This window comes from Diadema antillarum, unplaced genomic scaffold (assembly GCF_040938485.1).
Source record: "Diadema antillarum isolate AM-2024a unplaced genomic scaffold, OU_Dant_1.0 seq00001791_RagTag, whole genome shotgun sequence".
Taxonomy (NCBI): Eukaryota; Metazoa; Echinodermata; class Echinoidea; order Diadematoida; family Diadematidae; genus Diadema; species Diadema antillarum.
This window is the reverse complement of record NW_027272469.1, coordinates 101,371-122,500: the sequence shown is the minus strand read 5'-3', so window position 1 is coordinate 122,500 and position 21,130 is coordinate 101,371. Positions and strand designations below refer to the sequence as shown.

Here is a 21,130-nt window from a genome sequence, read left to right as displayed (position 1 = left end):
AATATGCATGTAACGGTAATTCAAATACAAGATCTACCGACCCGATTATTTTCACTACAGTCTGTATATAGAATGGAAATATGAGACGAAAAATTTGACAATTCTCTGCATTTTTATATTCGACATGGGATCCTTAAAAGTCCAAACAAGTTTTGATATTGTAGGCTGAACATAATTATTTGCATGGTTACTTCAACAACAACAAAAATCAAAATTTGAGTTGTGATAATAGTCGATCATTATTGAATAATAATAATAATGACGATAATAAAAATTCCTCTTATTATTATTATTATCACTACTACTACTACTACAACGATTATTATCATTAATATAATCTTTATCATTATAATTGTTAATAATATATTGCTATTAAATATTGCTATTAAACTACATTACCTTCATGAGTTTTCAGCTTACCTTCCTCTTCAGTTTTCTACGCGCGAATATGGAATGTGTCATCAAAATATTAAAGTACTTCAGCGCCGGTGACGTTTTTAAAGTCTGCATTATTAAAATATATCCAAAAGACGTCATTTCTACAGATATAAATTCATTTACATCCGTCATGAAGATACATTGAAAGTTCTAGTCTATGAATCTCCTTCTTTTGAATATCAGTATATATAGCATTGATGTCAATCAGAAACCTATAGAGAGGTCATTTTAGCTGCAAATGAATTATAGGAGCTAACTCGATGTACCCCCTATATTAACGGGAACTGTTACAATGTTCCACTTCATAATACTTATATGTCATATTATACTTTTCCCTCGCATGATGTCGCATTTCTCGGACTTCGATTGCAATCACGTATGCTGTATCTCTGATCTGTTGGTCGCATGTGTTTAAAAAGACAGACAAGCAAATACACACACACACACACACACAATATATATATATATATATATATATATATATATATATATATATATATATATTATATATTTATATACTTATAACATGGATGCGTCTGTACACATAACATTTTATTTTTCCCTTGACGCACAGGGTTTTTGAATTAAGACTGGATCTCTTCAATTAATATTAGACACATTAAAATCCCTCATAGAGATAAAATCAAGGCCAAAACTTACCTCTGTAGAATATTTTTTAACAAATATATCACATATCAAGCGCACATACACATGCAACATGACATTTATTCATATTGCTCATTGCTCAATCATTCTATCAACGAAACATACTCTAAATGCATTAAAAAAGAATATTTAAAAAAAAAGAGATAAATAGATAAAGAATATACAAACATTATTCAAATCTTACAGACATACCATTTCCGCCGGGGTATAACCATTCGCAGAATAACTCATTTTTGCCGGCTATAGCTCTTTACAGAGAAGAAAAGACGCAAGATTGCTTGTGACGCCAAATACGTCAATGAATCGCGTAAGATTAATGGCGTATGTGAGCGAGACCGAAGATGCAAACTACTCAGTAGTATATAAAAAGCAGCATATAATTTTATCAAAGTGGAGCGCTTCGTAATATATCGCAAAATGAATACTCTCGTCTCCCACTTGTCCAACACGAGATGACAAACGAAACGTCTTGACCACATGAAGTATCACCGGGTACTATACTCGTTATTTACTACTGCTGAGATGGCCGATCGCCGGTCACTAGATCACTGCGCAGTCAAAACAAATCCTAGTATGTGGGCAAGTCTATGGCCGATGAATGTGTACGTCACAAATGCGTGCACGGCAGGCATAAATTACATTAAATACCCCTAGTCTTCTTCCAGACAGTGTCGTTTTTTCGACGACATTCAGTCGACCGCTCGACGGAAATGGGCTCGTCCACGCATGCGCGTTTCATAGTATAATAATGTATCGAGCATTTTTTCCTTCTTGGTTTTTAACTGTCTATGATGACCTATTTTGAGGTAGCGTTACATAGAGATCACTGGTCGTTCATTCTATTGAGCTTTTATACCATGGATCATCAACTGCAAAGTTTCCATGTTTTTGCAAATTAATCTGCACTAGTGTGTGTGAATATATGTATGTATGTGTGTGTGTGTGTGTGTGTGTGTGTGTGTGTGTGTGTGTGTGGAGGGGGTTTGGTCTCTTGAGCAGTTAATCAATGTTAACATTGCACAACACACTCAACACTCGCAGACACTTTGGTATTTAGCTTCATTATAGCTGAACAACAACAAAGAAGAAACTATAGTTTTGGGGTTGTTTTTTTTAACACACATGCACACACACAAGCACACACACACACACACACACACACACACACACACATCATCATTTGTTACATAGAACTATGATAGGTTATCCAGTTGGGTGCCATCAAAATTTACTTTTGTTTTCAAGTCATGCGTAAAATCCAAAACACTGCATGTGAAACTCAAATTCTCGTTTTTCAATAAGTTGACACAAATCCCAATACAATACCTGGAAACCATTATGCATGCACTGGTTGTTGCTATTTTGGCAAGCCTCGGGCAAGCCATGGAAAAGTTTGCCGGAAATCAGACACAGACTTTGTCATGAAAGCACGGCACGTAATAAGTCTTTTACATGTTGGTAAATAGGTAGAGCGAGATGTCATTCAATGATCGAAGACTCAGACAGACTTTACACGTGTCGACTCGAAAATAAACACCCATACACACAAATGCATACACACACACACACAACACACACACAACACACACACACGTAAACAAGCATTAATAATTATAACATGCCCACACATTAATACACATACACACAAACAAACAAACACACATACACACACACGCACAAATAAATTGGCAGTGTGTTGATCATGGTGCTGTTTGAATGCCACTTTGAAGATGATGCGACCGCAACAAATAGATTCTTTGCATCCTCATCTTCCGCAAGCCCTTAAAGATGACGTCAGAATAAAATCCTCTTATCTTAGCAAACGTAATGGCATCGATTCCATACACTTGAGACGAAAGAGGGCTAACCGCTGGAATTTTTATGAATTAAGTTTTTTTTTTCTTCCTCTTCTTCTTCTTCTTCTTCTCCTAACTTAAATATTCTTTTCAATAAAAAATGCAGGAAACTCACATATAGTGAACACGATCATGAAAAAAAAGTAACATAGTAGGTGTTTTATGCATCACAAACTATTTTCTGTAGCCTTTATCTTTCTTCCTCTCGTTTGGGCGCTCTGCTCACAAGTGGAGGTTAAACGCTTCCATCTTTGAAGTGATGGTTCCAGCGTTTAATGAAGTATAACCGTATTGTCTCGACGGGTGAACTCGAACTTGACTATCAGACCTTATCATGACTGACGTGCAATCAGCATTTCAAAAATTTGTCTTGAAACCTAAGCGAACAATACGATAGGCAGTAGAAATTTAGTTTAAAAAAAAAATAAAATGAACACCTACCGACCTAATTTCCTCTCATTATTGAACTCCCCTTTCCCTTGATTATTGACTCGCAAGGATGACATTTCACCTTTAACTCCACTGTAAAGTGACTTATCAGCTAACCTTTCATTCGCAACATTCTATGGAAATAACAGACTATCCCTCTTCCAATATATCCCCAGGAAATTGATAGCTGAAGTTAGTACAATACTCCCATAGCAACAATTTGACATTATTTTAAGTTCACAAATAGTGACCTCTGACTTTGACCTTTCACTAGTATTGTTTCACGCAAGTATTATCTCAGTCTTTCCTAAATCCTGCAAATATAAAATCTGAAGTTTCCAAGGCTGTTTATCAAGCCCCTCGTCTACCAGTAACTGCTCATTTTTCGCTCAGTCAAATGACACTATAATAATCACCAGCTAAGTATAACATCCATGGACCTCTAAAATGCCCTTGAAACCCTGAAAAATGAAAACATTGCATAACTTGTTAGAATTAACATCGTTTATTACCTCCTCTAACGTGTTCGTTTTCTTTTCCAACGTGTATCTTTATTTTGACAACTATCCTTCTCCAGGTTTTGTTTGGTAAGAAAAACAGGTCCACATCCTCGTTACCAAAAATACACTTCGCAAGAGTGTTGTTACTACTGTTTAACTCGTTTACAATTTGGTTGGGCTGGGTAGAAGGTGGAAAAACAGCCACCTTCAGTTTAGCTGTACTATTTGGACACAAGTTTGGACAGATTGGGAAGAAGTGAAGGGAGAGATGGCGATATTTTGGATTTTAGGGGTACAGTTCTCTTTTACAAAGTTTCCTCGTTTACAAGAAATGTCATCTCATAGAACAGTATTTTTAGCTTCATAATACCGGCGACTAAAGTTGTTTCCGAGATCACAGTACTCCCTAAACTCTCAACGATAAACAAAAAAAAAAATAATAATAATAATAAAATAAAATAAAATAAAATAATAAAAATAAAACAAAACAAAACACAAAACAAATTAAAAAAAACAACAACAAAGCATTCCTTGCTCTGCAGTTGTAAGAAAAGACAACTTTTGTTGGTTCAACATGAAACGACGACCGTGAATTTAAAGGGATGGTACAGTATGGGTGGAGATGAGAATTGGGCTTTTAACTTTTTGCGAAATACCAAGAAAACACTTATGAAATAGTACAGAGCATACCATGTTAAAAGGAATTTATTATTTGATGAAAATCGGGTTTGGAAGGATTGAAACATCCAAAAACAAAGTAAAACAAAACGATCGTAATAAAATGTGGGTCACACACTTTACTGGAATAGCTCTGTTTTGGATATCTCAGCCATTTCAAAACCAATTTTCATCAAATAAATGTTGAATTCCTCATGGAATTATACGCTCTTTCATATTTCATAAGAGGTTTCTCATTATCTCACCAAAAATATTAGAAACCTGAAATTAGGTCTCAACCAAAACTATACGATCCCTTTAACGCTACGGTAACGACCTTTACCGCGTGAGTAAAGGTGATGCTTCTGGATTCTATACAATTTGTCCCGTGATGTTTTGCCATGTGATTTGAGCAGGGGGTGGGCACCTCCCTGATTTGAGGGAACATTCCTTTAACTGCCTGGGACAAGTGGATAAAGACCGTTCCCATGACAAGAAGAGAAGGCAGACTGTATAAAGTCACGCACGCTTTATCGATCAAGCAGAACGACCAAACGAAGCAGATAAAGTCTACATCTCCAACTGAAAAAACACCGGAAGCGGAAGTTCCTTATGCAAGGTGCGAAAAGATGTCCAGTCTTCTTTGCGCCGATTGGCCAAAAGTGAACTTTTCCAAGAGAAGGGAGAAATAAATGACTGCCTGGACAAGCTAGCTTATCAGGGGAAAAATTACATGTGAGATAAGAGAATATGGCGGAAACGGGACGGTTCTTTATTTTGTCGCCATTTGGGTGGGGAGACCTCTGTTTGACACTTTCTTCCATATAGTGCGTGAACCTAAAGAAGCTTGAAAAATGTGAAGGTTCCAATCATGGAGCTTCTGTTATAGTAGCTCCATAAGTTCAGTGGCCTTTCCTGACTTGTTGTAGTTGCTCAATAATAACATCACAACATACCGTCTCTGCAATGTATTCAAATTCTATCCATATTCTCTGTTAGCAAAACTGGTAAATGCTGAGTGAATTCCTGCCTAAAAAAACAACAAAAAACTATTAAAAAAAACTATTTAAAAAAAAAAAACCCTTCCTTGGAGGGAGCAGGTGAATAATGTGGGTATAGACCGTATACTGTTTACCATCGGAAAAGAAACATCCAAATCATACATTACAACCTTCATACAGGAATGCACGTCAGGGCTGCGCCCCTCAGTGAAGAGTACTGTTTTGGAGGTACCTTATGCTATATATCGAGTTGTACTTGTAGTAACTTTTCTCACGCCACATTTCTTTATTCTCAAGGAAATACTTGGTAATTATTGTTTTCAGTTATTGAATTAAAGAAAACCTAGACCTCACTGTCCACACAACGTTATAGAAAAAGAATAAACGTATAGTAACTGTCAGTTGGACACCCCCGGCATATCGGTAGAAAATTACAGATCGGTTATAGAAGAAGCATGATGCGACATGTTACGGGGTCAAGGCTAATGCAACGACATTGTCGAGGCTGCCAAGATATTCGCATGGAAGGATACGCAGGAATCGTTTACTTAATCATACCCGTGTAAGAACGCAATTTGGTCTGCGTCCAGAGCGTTTGACGCCACTAAGACTTATCAGTCCAATTCACGTCAGACATCTTCCGCCCGCTCTGGTAGTTTCACTCTCTTCAACATGACTTTATCACGACGAAGAGCTTCCGTCGAGTTCAAGAACTCTGCAGCTTGAAGGATTGACTTCTGTGTCAAGTGCCCCTCCCCCTCTCTTTCTCCATCTCCGCTTCCCATTTTCTGTTGCTGTTTTAAATGGATAAAATATTCTCGAGCTGAAAAACAAAACAAAACAAAACAAAACAAGCAGCCAAAACGATGCTTGCTTTCTTATCTCTACATTCATTTTGAACATCAACTTGCATCAACAGTGGTTCACGTTTCCCGTTTAATCAAATTTACTTCGTTAAAGGCTAAGGGGCGGGGTAGAATAAGACTGACGGCACAGAAATTGACGCAGGATCTATATACTGTCCCTATAATCTCCGTAATGCATGGCATCTGATAGATCAGCTATACTCCAAACCAAGACGGGACGCCACCTCCTTGTCCTATCTGTCATCAAGCAGCGGTAAGATTCCGGTCAGCTATTCCTATACAGGGAAAACTGCAGATATTTTGGTAGGTATAAATACCATGCAGGCAGATGGTCTTCTTTCAACCTCCCTGGGAATATTCTGTGTCACAGTACAGATGGACTTTGTTTAGTTGCATTTGATAGTGCAGGGAGGTGAGAAGAAACACAATAAAAATTCACCAACCCTAAAATTTGGTTGGATGCTCACTGAACTCTGAAGTTGTAGTTACTGCCTGTACTGACAGGTTAATGGTAACATTACATCTGTGTGGTCGAGAATATGCAAGTGGTGAATGACATAATGTTACGGATAGATGATAAGATGTGAGTTACGCACGATTAGGCCGCCCTATAATAATAATAATAGTAATAATAATAATAGTAGTAGTAGTAGTAGTAGTAGTAGTAGTAGTAGTAGTAGTAATAATAATAATAATAATAATAATGATAATAATTACTATTATTGTCCCCGCCGAACGAGTTCGAGCAGGGGACTATGAAACGGGCTCCGTACGTGTGTGTGTCCGTGTGTCCGTCTGTCCGTCTGTCCGTCCGTCCGTCCGTCTGTGCGTCCGTGTGTGATCAAAATGTTCAATTTGCTACTTCTCTGTCATTTATGAGCCAATTTTGATTCTGTTTGCTTTATATGATAGCACTACATGGGAGCTTTGAAACTTCTACACAGAATTTCAGTTGTGACCTTTGACCTTGACCTTTGACCTATATTGTACATTTTGCTTCAAAATGCTACTCCTTTGCCATTTCTAACCCGATTTCGATTCCGTTTGCTTTATGTTATAATAATGATAATAATTACTATTATTGTCCCCGCCGAACGAGTTCGAGCAGGGGACTATGAAACGGGCTCCGTACGTGTGTGTGTCCGTGTGTCCGTCTGTCCGTCTGTCCGTCCGTCCGTCCGTCTGTGCGTCCGTGTGTGATCAAAATGTTCAATTTGCTACTTCTCTGTCATTTATGAGCCAATTTTGATTCTGTTTGCTTTATATGATAGCACTACATGGGAGCTTTGAAACTTCTACACAGAATTTCAGTTGTGACCTTTGACCTTGACCTTTGACCTATATTGTACATTTTGCTTCAAAATGCTACTCCTTTGCCATTTCTAACCCGATTTCGATTCCGTTTGCTTTATGTGATGGCACTAGGTGAGGGCTTCAAAACTTCTACACAGAATTTTGACCTTTGACTTCTTTGACCTTTGACGTTGATTTTTGACCTATATTGTACACTTTGCTACAAAATGCTACTCCTTTGCCATTTCTAACCCAATTTCGATTCCGTTTGCTTTATGTGATGGCACTAGGTGAGGGCTTCAAAACTTCTACACAGAATTTTGATCTTTGACTTCTTTGACCTTTGACCTTGATTTTTGACCTGTATTGTACATTTTGCTACAAAATGCTACTCCTTCGCCATTTCTCACCCGATTTCACTTCCGTTTGCTTTATGTGATGGCACTAGGTGAGGGCTTCAAAACTTCTACACAGAATTTTGACCTTTGACTTCTTTGACCTTTGACCTTGATTTTTTACCTATATTGTACATTTTGCTACTAAATGCTACTTCCGGCGGGGACATACATTACGCTCCGCGTAATTTCTACTTTTCCTTGTTATTATTATTATTATCATCATTATTTTTTTTATTATCATTATTAGATCAGCGTGCTTCAATAACATTACAATGGTGTGTGATATTCGTCATCAAACCCGTCTTTCCGTTCTGTAGAAGCATCCCGCGTTAAGAACCAATCCCCCATTTGAACAGCTGCCACTTAACATAATACGCCTTTCGACTATGTGTACAAAGGATTGTTGAGAAATATGACAGACGGCATGTATTAGTCCCGATATGCCGTCATTCTGTTACTGTCTGCTGCTGCCTATACACAGTGCGTTTGCCTCTATCTCACATTACGAGCCCATCCCTAACTCATACATGCAGGCCTACTGTGCAAAGAAGGGTGTCAAACTGTTCACAGCAAATATTTCCTATCGTCCTGAGCATATAGAATCAAATATTTTGTTTGGAAAATGCATGAATGAACTTTTAAGGCTTTTAGAACTTACGGTATAAACACGGAAAACTATATATCTCAAGTAAACAGCATTACCGTCATAACTGCTGTGCACAACGTCCACCTGTCTGTAAAAACGACTCCACATGATGACCGCATAATATATTCTCCATTCTGTGGACTTGTAAACGTGATAGGTATAGGAGAGTATATTTTTATACCTTAATTACACATGACGGGTATGCCATCGAAATACTACTTGTGTCATGAAATCAGAGGAAAATTCGCAACCTTACGCATAAAACCATTATTATGTGAATAACCTACATGGGCAATGAGAAGACATTTTTCGACTTTTTTTTCCGGGGGGGGGGGGGTTCACGTTTAATGCATAACAGAAGCTTTTAGAAGCTTGTAGGACTATAGCTAAGATATGTTTTTTTTTTTCTTTATTGGAATCAAAAGCAATGCCTACATATGGCACATGATGACAGAAGTGAAACCCATTTACTGAATATTATTGATGTTTCACCGTGAGCGTCATCGGTGGCTGTTACCCTCTGAGGCATATCTCTCTCTCTCATATATATATATATATATATATATATACGTACATATACACATAAACATATGATTATGTGTATAATAATTACATATTATAATCATATATATATAATATATTATATATATATATATATATATATACATATATATATACACACATATGTGTATATATAGCATTATTATATGTATATAATTAGTCACGTTGAATAATTATGTACCGCTATATGCTGAATATGAGTATTTACGAGTATCATATATCGCTGTGCGGGTTTTAACACGCCATGGAAGGACTACCCCATCACAGATCAAGTCACATCTTTCGGGAAAGCATCCACCACGTGACCTTTAAAACACGCACTCACGAGCGTCTCTAACACACGTGATCATAACTGTCATATATACATGCGGTTTAAAAATACAGACCTGACCCGTGAGGCGCCACCGATATGTCTAAAAAGGCAAAATGCCAAGCGATGTCCCGCCTGCATCGCAATTTGTGTGGACTGCTTTTCAATGTGAATTCACTGGCCTATTGACCTTTGACCTTGCCAAACTCCACAAATATTTGAACTTGACCAACATATTTTAGGTGATGTACCTGCATGGTGGTGTGAGTTTCGTGGTCATAGCTCAAAGCTGCAGGCGAAAGGTATTGAGATAACACCACAATATTGCAAACACCACAATATTGCAAGCATGATGTTCATGAGGTTAAGTTCATTGACCTTTGACCTTGTCGGACTTCACAAATTTTCTAACTTGACCAGTATCTTTAGGAGATGTACCTGTGGTGTGAGTTTGGCGGTCATAGCTCAAAGCGGTGGGAAGTTATTGAGAGTACTCCAATTGTTTACGTCGTCGACGACGATCAGGAAAACGACGACGGAAAAGTGACGCCTATGTCTCGCTTCTGCTACGAGGGAGAGACAAAAACAGATAGTCAAGTCCTGAACAAAACGCAAATTCATCAACAAGAAATGATTTGAGTTCTGGACGTGAACGAGTGACAACGACAATTATATTCATTCATGTCTGCACAGGAGAAACTCATAACGGGGTGATATCTTTACTCTAAGTTCTATCGGTTTAATGTTCTATTACGGTTTTATAGATATGGGCTCGAGATTGGTCAAAATGTGCAATGCCTAAGTTAAACACGCGGTCTAGAATGTAGCCCAGCGTCCATAACATGGCACGTAGTGATGAACTAAACGAAAATTGGGGACAAGGGCAAGCCTGTTTATTTTGACGGAGCGTTAATATAACACAGCTTTCTGCTTGTGTTTGGTCACGTGATATTATACTGCCAGACAGCGCCAATGCGGCACAACGAGTGTGTACACGTATAGTACGAAGATAACTTGAAGCTTGTGGGGCTGTAGATGGGAAATCCACTTGTACATCGTCAGTGGCGGCATTTGAATTTACTGCGACCCTTGATTGAACTCTTCTGCCTGTCTCAGGTAGACGTGAAAGTATTTTACAACAAGGAGGAATTTTTCGCTAAACGAAGAAACCTTTGAAAAGAGTCTATCCTAAATCAAATGATACGCAAAATGTGCAAGAAAGGCTTCAATGCAGATTCATTGTGACCAAATGGATGAAAGAGGAGTACGGAAAAAAAGAAGAAGAAAATAAAATGCAATTGAATGCACCGTCGTGCGATTATGAAGAATTCAGTAGGTCTATACTTACTAGAATTACAACACTTCATTGATAATCACTATAGTCCTGTTTATGATTACACTGTGTTAAGTCCTCGACACAATATTACACAAATTGAAATTGGTGTATATTTTGGCATAAATTTGCTCTAACAACGTTGATACAGGAAATTCATGAAGTCAGGCTTGTTTTGGGAAATTGAAAAAAAAAAGAAAACATCAAAACCTTTCTATCGCGACACTACCATCCATAACTCCCCACCTTCAATATTGCCACTAAACAAATAACGATAGCAGTGTTAAACTAACAATATCATTCACACAATCGTTACTCCCATAACCATAACAAATCACACAGACTAGCACTGTCATCAACATCCACATTGACATCAACGATACATCAATCCAACGCAAGCAATATGATACAGTACAGGCTTCAATAATCTAAGCACCTATAAAGGGAGCAAGGTGCTAGAGAAGCAATGTGCATAGTGAAATGAAGGAGGGAAAGAGAGATGGGAAGGGTTCATGGGGGGGGGGGGGATGCTCTGTCCCCCTCCGCGCCCCCTAACGTAATCCGGGAACCAATGCGACCCATATTTGCTCATCTCCCCTTCTCAAGATAAGTGAAGTAGTAGACGCACAGCTACTGTAATGTGTAATGTAACCCGAGGACAACTCGAATGTCAAGCACGCCTAGTGATGATGGTTTCCCCATGCAGAGAGTCGACACCTCCCGGAGCCTCCCGGAGCCTCCCGGAGCCTCCCGGAGCCTCTACTCCTGGAAACGTTCCCAGACTGATTTTAAAGACGAAGATAATCATCGTTATGGCCTGAAGAATAATAATGCATACTAAGGTCCACTCAACATTCAAAAATGAGGACGGACGCGGATCGCACGGGGATAGTTCTTGAACCCAATAATCGATTTAAATCCAGACATGTACGTTTCAGTTACATGTATCAGATCTAGGGCCTACATTCTATGCAGGAGCGTTTGCGTGTGTGCGTGTGTGTGTGTGTGTATCTCTCTCTGTGTGTGTGTGTGTGTTTTGTATACTGCGTGTGTGTGTGAGAGATTACGGAATACTAACGTAGTGTGAAAGTAGCAGTAATCGTACTACGTGTACTATACACTGTAGTTCTAGCCCTCATTTTCGACATGAAGGAAATTTATACAGTGATGCTTTCATTGTTCTCCACGTATGATGATGATAATAATAATAATGACAATATTATTATTATTATCATTATTATCATTATTATCATCATCATCATTATTGATATCATTATTATTATTATCATTATTATTATTATTATTATTATTATCATTATTATTATTATAATTATTATTATTATTATTATAATTATTATTATTATTTTAATGTTTCTTATTATCATCGTCACTGTCGTTATTCTCATGAAATGCATCATAATCGACCTCGGAAGCTTTCAGACAGTACAGCCCTTTAACTTACCGAAGGCTAATATTGTTTCAAGACGTGCCCGGCATGTCATCGGGAGTCGAGTTCAAACTCAAGGCGAGGGCGAAGTAAAGGCGGAACGGAGAGGATGCCTCGTGGGGTAATATGATTATAGGAATTGAGAGGCTTTTCTGCCGTTGGTTGCAGTGAACTGGCCGGCATCCATATAGGATGGGTGTTACTACGTGCAACGGATATCGATATGGTAGCGTAAATGGTCGGTCACGAGCCACGGCCGTCCCGATGTCGGCCTGGAGAAGTCATGTTTACTATGACCACGTCACGGGACTTGACTGACGTACTCTCTTCATTCTACATCACAATACACATAACTATATCTCTTCAGCAGCTGTCTCCCCACTGCCCACACATACACCCAGCACAGCATCGTCACTGAACGTCACTACAAACTTCTCTCCCAGAAAGTATTGTGTATCTCTCATCAGTCCTCGCCTTACACACATTATACAGCTATAGGTGCGTTCCAACTCAGTTTCACGTTTTGTCTGTAATTATAGTGATATTCGACGATTTTCTGTTCTCTTATGCATGCCTTGACCAGGCTGATAGTGGTGACGTCTGGAATGAAGACTAAGAATAACAATACCCACAAGACATCGGAAACCTGAGTTAGGCTGGCTTTGAGATGGGACCCTATCCAATGAAAGTGTCTCGGTGAGCTAGGTGAGCGGCATTTCAGGGCCTCCACGGTGGCATCCCCGTAGAAGCTGCCATCATACATTAACATTTTCGTCATCCAGACAGTAAAGTACATCGACATAATGGTGGCAGAGGAAGAGGATGGGACGGGGGGCCTCGAAACTGAAGCACGCTCCATGTCGGTCATGTGAACGTACGTTCGGGAAGCAGGGATTCCTGCCGTGTCATTCGTCTGGATGTGCGATGGCGCTCTTACACCCATCCCACTCACTGATCTTATACCAACTCATGTCACATGTAGTTATTACATTATCATGAAGAGTTGACATACATAATCCCTATAACAGAGCCATTCTGGCTCACGACCCCTCGAGATCGAATGAGGGGGGAAGGGATGAAACATACACCAACTTACACACAACGCAGTAAACGACATTTAAAAACACAATTGACAACAGAAACTGAATAAAGCCAACCGACACAAACAAATCGAGCAGGAGCAAGATCAAAGATACTATCAAAAAGATTAGGCAAACAGACGTAAAAATTGTACGCGGTAGTGTTTTATCGATTGAGACAATTATTTTCCGTTCATCATGTTTTAATTATTATGATCTCGTCTTAGATGCTCAACATAGGATTGCTGCATCCATTATCACTTGTGCAGTTTTTTACTTTGAAAGGTGGCAACAAGGTGACGTTATGAAAATGTACACACAACGAAGCATATAATTCTTATGACATGAATAGTAAATGATATTGTCATTTATAATAATATGATCTGAGATTGTCTTTGTTTTAACTGGAATCACGCGCGACACTTGTTTTTATATGTTTTGTTTTTTGTTTGTTTGTTTGTTTTACAGTGCACTGTCGGGCATTATGTTCTCAAATTAGTATCTTCACAGTGGGCGGGGCAGTAGGTCCTATATCAAAGGTTTGGTATAATCAGGCAGGTGATACAGAGATGGAGTGGCAACTCTTCGTACATGTTTGGGTTCAAGGCGTTACAATGGGATGTCTAGCAGTCCACTACGCTTTGAAGTCATGCTCGGCACCGCTCTAGTTGCAAGACGAAGTTCGGGGACGAAGAACGCATTTCACCTTTCGTTGAATTACAAGCTTTATTTCACCGTAAAATGTTAAATGAAATACTCGAATTGATCTAGAATAGTTTGGGAAAGAATTCAATATTAGAAACATGCATTTCTAGTCTCTACGTAATGCGCAAATGGAAATGAAATGAAAATCAGGCCCTCTTAAAAACCCTAATATTTTTCTATAATGCACACATTTCCGCATGTTAGTTTTCTGTCTTTTAATCTGGGATATTTTGATCTTTCAAATAAAGTACTCCGCTAAAGCAGGTTCCAGCGTGTTTTTAAACTATTTGCTGCTAAAACTGTCAGTTTTACACTGCATTTTGATTCGCTGCTTCAATTCAAGGTACACAAATTCATTGTTGCCATCATATTGAAAGAGAGAGTAAATTGCAGTAGGGGCAAGTATTTCTAGATGTGAGAGCGCTAGTCCCGATGATTGATGCTCCCTTTTGTCAAAGCACCATGGTTTAGTTGAACGCATAATTTCTCGGCGGTGCCGCACATGACTTCAAAGGAGAGCAGTAGTTGTCTCTCCTTCTCTAGCACCTCCCTGGTCATATCCACTACTAGTATTTTGTCATAATAATGGCTATTTACTAAGAACACGAATAATAGGTGTGTATTTACGTCGATGGCGGGAAATCTGTTATAAATTGCAATAAAAACATATCGACGAAGGAATCATTCGTTGAATCTCTGAGTTACTGGACGCGAGAGGGGAAACCCATGAAACATACGAATGATTATCATCTTTCCTCGGTGAATTCTCGAGTTAGCTGATGCCGGTAGAAGCTTAACGTTATACAGGTGAAAAGAATATGATAAAAATACTTAAGTCTCGTAGATGGCGATAACCCTGTATAATTCCTTGTTGCATATTTACCGTGCTATGCTAATACATGCATAGTAGCATAACGGGGGTTTTCCGATTGCCGCGACTGAAAGTTCACCAATATGTCGAAGCAAGTATCAGAGAAGAATCTTGTGCATCTCCCGAACACAACAGGATATGCGAAGATAATGCATATTTTAAGATATCAAGTGCTTTCCAAATGAGTGGGTGGTTTAGCTGTATGTAATACAATCGCATTACCAGCTTACATTATCATTCAAACGACTGATTCACTTTCCTGGTCAACAGAGCATTACCGACATGCCGTTTTGTGAAAGACCCTACATTCTGCATAAATTACATATTATACATGCATGCCTTTTTGTTTTTAACATCTTGATGAAGTTGAGAAGAATGAAGCAACTCTGTACATTATATCAATGACCATATAGGGACAAAATATAAGCAGCTGAGGGGAACATTATATCTTGCAAGTTTTCTGCGCACATTATACAGGCAAATACAGGAAATGTTATGTGCAAACAATGTCACGTGACTTGACCTTCGGTGTCCTAATTTTCACAACCATGGCTTCAAGCAAATTGAAGTCCATATTGAATTAGACGGACAGGCGCGTCTCGATCTAAAAGCATGTCGGAATGTGGGGCAGTAGTTTGTCTCCATACTCTCGCACACTGACCGCGCCCACAGTTAGACGTCGACATCATAGCATTTGTTGGGTCCAGGGAGGTGAGACCACCTCCCTGTTGGGACTGACCACATCCACCCCATGTTGTGAGGTCAAACCGGAAATCGGCTGCGATGCCGAATGTACACTCCTCAGCCAGCAGGGCAGGGCAGGGAAAAGTTCTATCTATACCGCGAGGTCTCTGAGCTCTGATCGTCACGGTATACTATAAACGATAAAGGTAGTGGCTGGTTGTAGAAGGGAGGTTCCTTCACCTCCCTGAGTATACAGAGCACAGAGACAACTTGCTTGGATGAGCCAAGTTTGTTATTTGACCCACGGAACACAGTCCCACTCTCCCACACCTCTGACACTCTACTCTCACACAGTCTGTTTTACTTCCCTACATTCCTCATTTCAAGATAAAAACACCGTTTCAACGATTCTTCACTCCCGCCATCTGCTGCTTCTATCAATACCACTTTTCCTGCGACTGATGAAGACAGCACTGACAGTAATTAACACGAAAATAGTGATCATTTGTCATTATCACCACCATCACAAGCATCCTCCTAGAAGTATTGAAAATAATAATGATGGGATGATAATACATGTATCTACAAGAGAGAGCAATTCATTGTATCAACACATGGCATTCCTATACTGCCGTTTCACTCTTTGTGTTGTGGAAAGGTTTGCTTCGTAATCTTTGTCTACACCTTCTCGCTATATGTGCAGTCTTTACTGGTTCATTTTGTTCGCACGAACCGGTGGGGTGTGGTCGAGAGGAATAAAATCGAGACTATGCTGAGTGTGGAGGAATTTCAGAAAACACAAGTTCAGGCAAACAGGTCTCCTTGGCAGTAGAGTCTGGCGCAAAGTGACCCAATTTCTGTGGATTCAGCAGTTCGAGTAGAGACCAAACAAAGCAAATCCACCTTGTGTTGTGACACACGTGGGCCAGCTGTATCATCTCGGTACATCGGATAACATGCATGGGGACATCAAATTGTCGCGCTGAAGTCTTTACTCTGTTCTAATCGATCATGCAATGTGCTCCATATAGTACATGACATGTTCAACAGGTGTTCCACAGAGTATCAATCGCTGCATTTTATAGACGATTCTCGCGACACGCTGGTACTGAATCACTGTCGCTAGAAGAGCAAACTGATATAGCACTAATTTCAGCCTGATGGACAACATTGTCTAGTGACGATAATAAAATCAACTCCCTAACCTGCTTGTTGGATGTAGCCGGTCTCTAGTGAGAAGTGCGACATGGGATAGAGAGTGGGGTCAACTTTCTGACTCCTCCGTCCCGAATCTCCCAGATGGGATATAACGTCTAACCAGGGAGGTCCCTGGTCTAACGTCTAGACGATGTGTCACACGCACCTTTTTTAATTCGACGTTTACGACACCGATAAAAAAAAGTCCAAAAGCTCTCATTTCCACAGAGAATGAATGACTAACAATTCCCCATAATCCCAATACAACAACACAGATAACAGCCCATAACAATGGATCATAATATAGAGCATAACAGAGGGCGATACAGTGCCCCCCCCCCCTCCAACAGCAGTGAAGCTACTACCTTTTCTTCGACCTTTCAGCGTTCATGTCCTTTCCCATTCCCCGCGGAGGCAGACTTCCGAGCCTCTAGTCTCTACTACGTCTGCCCTTGAACATCGACCCTTGCAGAGAATTCGCTATCCTCCGTGTCAGCATTTTTGGACTATTTGAGGAGAGACGGCATAGCGGCTCTGTTTACTATTTTCTATATATCCCTCTCCATCTCTTCCTCTCTGTTCTCTTTTACCTCTCCTCTCCCCCAAACAAACCACAAATATCATCATTTAAACAAGAGTCAACGAAATTAGAGAGGCTAACCCATTGGTCTGTAGCAACAAAGCATAAGAAGTAAGAATGCTCTTCGTATAATGTTCCTTATATAACTGTATTATGATGTGTACAAGGGGTACATGAATGCGCTTTCTTCAGGCGGCAAAGCATAGGCCTACATTCTAGAAATCGCGATTTGTGTACATGTCTGAAAATCCAGAATAATAGTACATTGTACTGCGCATGAAGACGTGACAGAAAACGCAGCATGCCCGATTCAACGTGGTCGTATAAAAGCAATCGCGTATTCACGAATTCTTTGTTGGAAGCATGTTTTATAGAACTATCAAAACCATCATCTCCTCTTTGATAATTTGAAACGACGCTTCATTTCATCCTCTCCTTTAGTCTGGGTTCCAACCTTTTCACTATTCAACTTAGCAGGTGGTGGAATCCGGAAGCTCATTTGGCGGAATTGCGAATACATTTGCCATTGACCGAGCATGGAACTGTAGCTCCTGTACTGAGGAAGGGGCGGGAGACAGGGTGTGTGTGTGTGGGGGGGGGGGGGGGGGGGGGGGGGTGATTGGAGAGGAACGGATGTTTTGTTTACTTCCGTTTTTGTTTTTGTTTTGTTTTTTCCTTCCTCCGTTCGCGCGAGAGCGTGGTTTTGTGATACGCGCGTAGAGAAGTCGGAGAAACTCACTGTCCTTGACATGACATTCATCTACAGTACTAGTAGTTCCCACGATCAGGAGCTCGCTCCATGAAACCTTTCTAAATCGACCGACCAGTCGGGAAAAGTAATGTGACCGACGTCACACTTGATTGATCGTTTTTATAATCAGCTTTCGCACAAACGCGGCAGTGATGAATAATAATGACTTCTCGATTAACTACTCTGACGAAGTTCAACTGCATTCCAAACACCGAAAGATGTCGTTAACATTTTGAGGAACGATGCTGTCTAGAAGAAAATTAACTGAACCTAGCGGCCTAGAGTGTATGATTTGACTAATGATGATGATGACAATGGCGATAACGAGACTATTTAAAAACTAATAAAAAATTCATAGCAATTACAACGATGATAATGATATTGCTGATAAACATTTGAAAAATTGCTTACGCCAATAGGCAATACTACAGCTCGCTTATAAATGCATTTTTAATGTATTTTATTGTATTAAAATGTATCTTTTTTTGAAACTGTTATATTTTCAAAGGCAATGGAATTTGATAATAAAAAGATCACTGAAAAAAAAAAATGCAGAGCAACAGATCACTGAATTTGTTGCATTTTCGTCTAGGTCTACAGCAAAAGTGATGCTTTTTGAAGAAAGAAAAGGTAGGCTAGCTCTCAACAAAATGCTTCCCTCGAATGCGCTTTGTTGCCATGAAATCAGGAATGTTAGCATTCATTCCATCCTGCGATTGGTATAGATCTAGAATAAAAAATAATGTTGTACCAACATATTTTATGTGCCTCGCTCTCTCGTGCTGCTCAAGAATGTTGTTTGTTTTCGTGTGCACGCCGTCAAGCACATGTGGTTAAATATTTCCAGTTACGCAGTGTGCCAGTGAAGGCCTGTAAAAAAATGTGTATGGTAAATATTGAAGTAGGGGCCTAAATATTAAAGTTGATATTCCGTTCACACATCATTCCTTCACACGCGTACCTACACGTCCATAGGCTACACTCATTCATCCCATGTGGACAGTCAGTGATCCAATTCATCCCTCAGGTCATTATTTAGACGTCCAGTTTCCTACACCCTAAAACGTTGATAGATGCAGCAGACATTATTTCGACCTGCAAGTTGCTAGACTGGTTATGTTGGACGTGGGTGGATTTACAAAAATTTTCAGGATCTTTTGGACATTCAATTGTGCTCAGTTATATAGATCTAATACTAAGTATTTTACGATCTATTCACATTACCAGTAGCAGTAGACTGTATAAAAATTAGTCACCGTGACTGTGCGAATATCAAAGGGTTGACGATAAATCTAAACAAACTTTTATGTGATGTATCATGTAGAATCCTAGCAATCGTTATAAGCTGAAGTGAAATTAGACAAACGCAATAACGATATTATCTGAGGTAATTATTGATTTATTGATTTATTTATTTGTGTGGTAAATTACGGTCAACAAGACAAGCCGATTACTACCGTACACTAGTGAATATCAAGAAGTCAAAAAGAGATCTAATGTTAATGTTTAATATCAGGCGGCTAAATGCCGGCTAGCCATGCGGCGACCTCCTTTGAAGTGACCGGGTATGAAACTGGTAAATCAGGACGCTGTAAAATGTAGATCTAAGTTTACTTTTGTATTCATGTACATTTGAGAATTCGGCAAAGCTAAATTCCACCAAATTCACATGATATATCAAATAGCTTTATTTCCACTCACTCATGTAAATTTTAGCTAAATCGGTGATCAGGAAACGTTGATATCGACGTCGACTTTCACGTTGTCGCTTGAAACAACTCGCTCCTTGGTTCGCGATTGCGATCAGGCCGCGCCGCGGCGGTATGCACGCTGCCTGTCTGAAACTGAAGTTGGCCATAGTAAAATATTCTGTTGTGCTAAGTATCTCTCAAGGTAAATTAAACCGGGATCTCAAAACAAACAAACAAAACAATGTAGAGTCTACAATGATTTATGAAAAGTCTAGAGGTCTACAATACATAAATTCACAAGCAAGAAAAGAATTAGAAGCCCCTACGTGGCGTGGTAAGGTTTTCTTCGCCTCGATCGCTACCTCCACTTACACCACGGTCAAGGAGCAGCAGATTCATGCTTCCATACAGTCATGGCGCTATGGCTCATGCATAGCCTTTCACAACAGAGAAAATCCGGCATCTCGTAAAATGCATGCATGAAGCAAAACCAAAAGGTCATACCAAATCATACATACCAATTCTTCCTCAGTCCTGCTAACTTCCAAGTGCGAGTCACAATTTTGAAAAGCCATGAATCAGACGACGGATTTAATTTCCTTCTCGGAAAAATCAGTGCTTTTAATGAAATATAGTGTCTCGTCACGTCGACTATCGTTACGAATGTCTTGAATGTCGAGTGCCAGTAAAGATTGTTGACATTGCTTGAGGAAAACACCAATTTGTGTATTTCGCGCCGGACTCGACAGAGCGTACTAGTACTACACACAGCACGTGTTTAAAACGTATACGACAAGCGCAGAGCTAGCATTTACGAGCAATAGTACTACTAGTATCGTGCTTGCGCATTCGCGCCATCAACAACACAGATTCATGAATGGCAAACCCGGCAGCGAATACGAGGGTGCACGTACAGTACAGCAGCTTGATGACGTGTACGTTTTTATGATACATTATTCATGAAAATGTAAATTAAAAAATTGCGTTTTCTTTTTTCCAGCCGTTCACAAATAATATCTGGTTATTCACAGAAATGACTGACTGACAAATAAAAACAAACAAACAAACAAACAAACAAACAAAGAGGAGAGTAAAAGGAAACAAAAACGATGCTATTGACAAAGACAATTATGAAGAAGAATATTGATAGCAGAAGCAACAGTCGTATCAT

General features: G+C 39.5%; 1 protein-coding gene across 2 annotated transcripts in view; it reads right to left on the bottom strand.

The window, feature by feature from the left end:
• The window catches only part of LOC139712317 (sodium- and chloride-dependent glycine transporter 1-like), a 47,076-nt gene extending 26,300 nt beyond the window's left edge, over window positions 1-20,776 (bottom strand). Inside the window, exon 1 of one of the 2 annotated variants that reach the window (XM_071624156.1) lies at window positions 20,478-20,776. In XM_071624156.1, coding sequence (XP_071480257.1) covers window positions 20,478-20,534 — 57 coding nt within the window. In that variant the 5' untranslated portion in view covers window positions 20,535-20,776. Of the gene's footprint in view, window positions 1-1,296; window positions 1,685-20,477 lie in introns of those variants that run through there. The other variant, XM_071624157.1, reaches the window with a different exon arrangement.
• Between the last annotated feature and the right edge of the window lie 354 nt (window positions 20,777-21,130).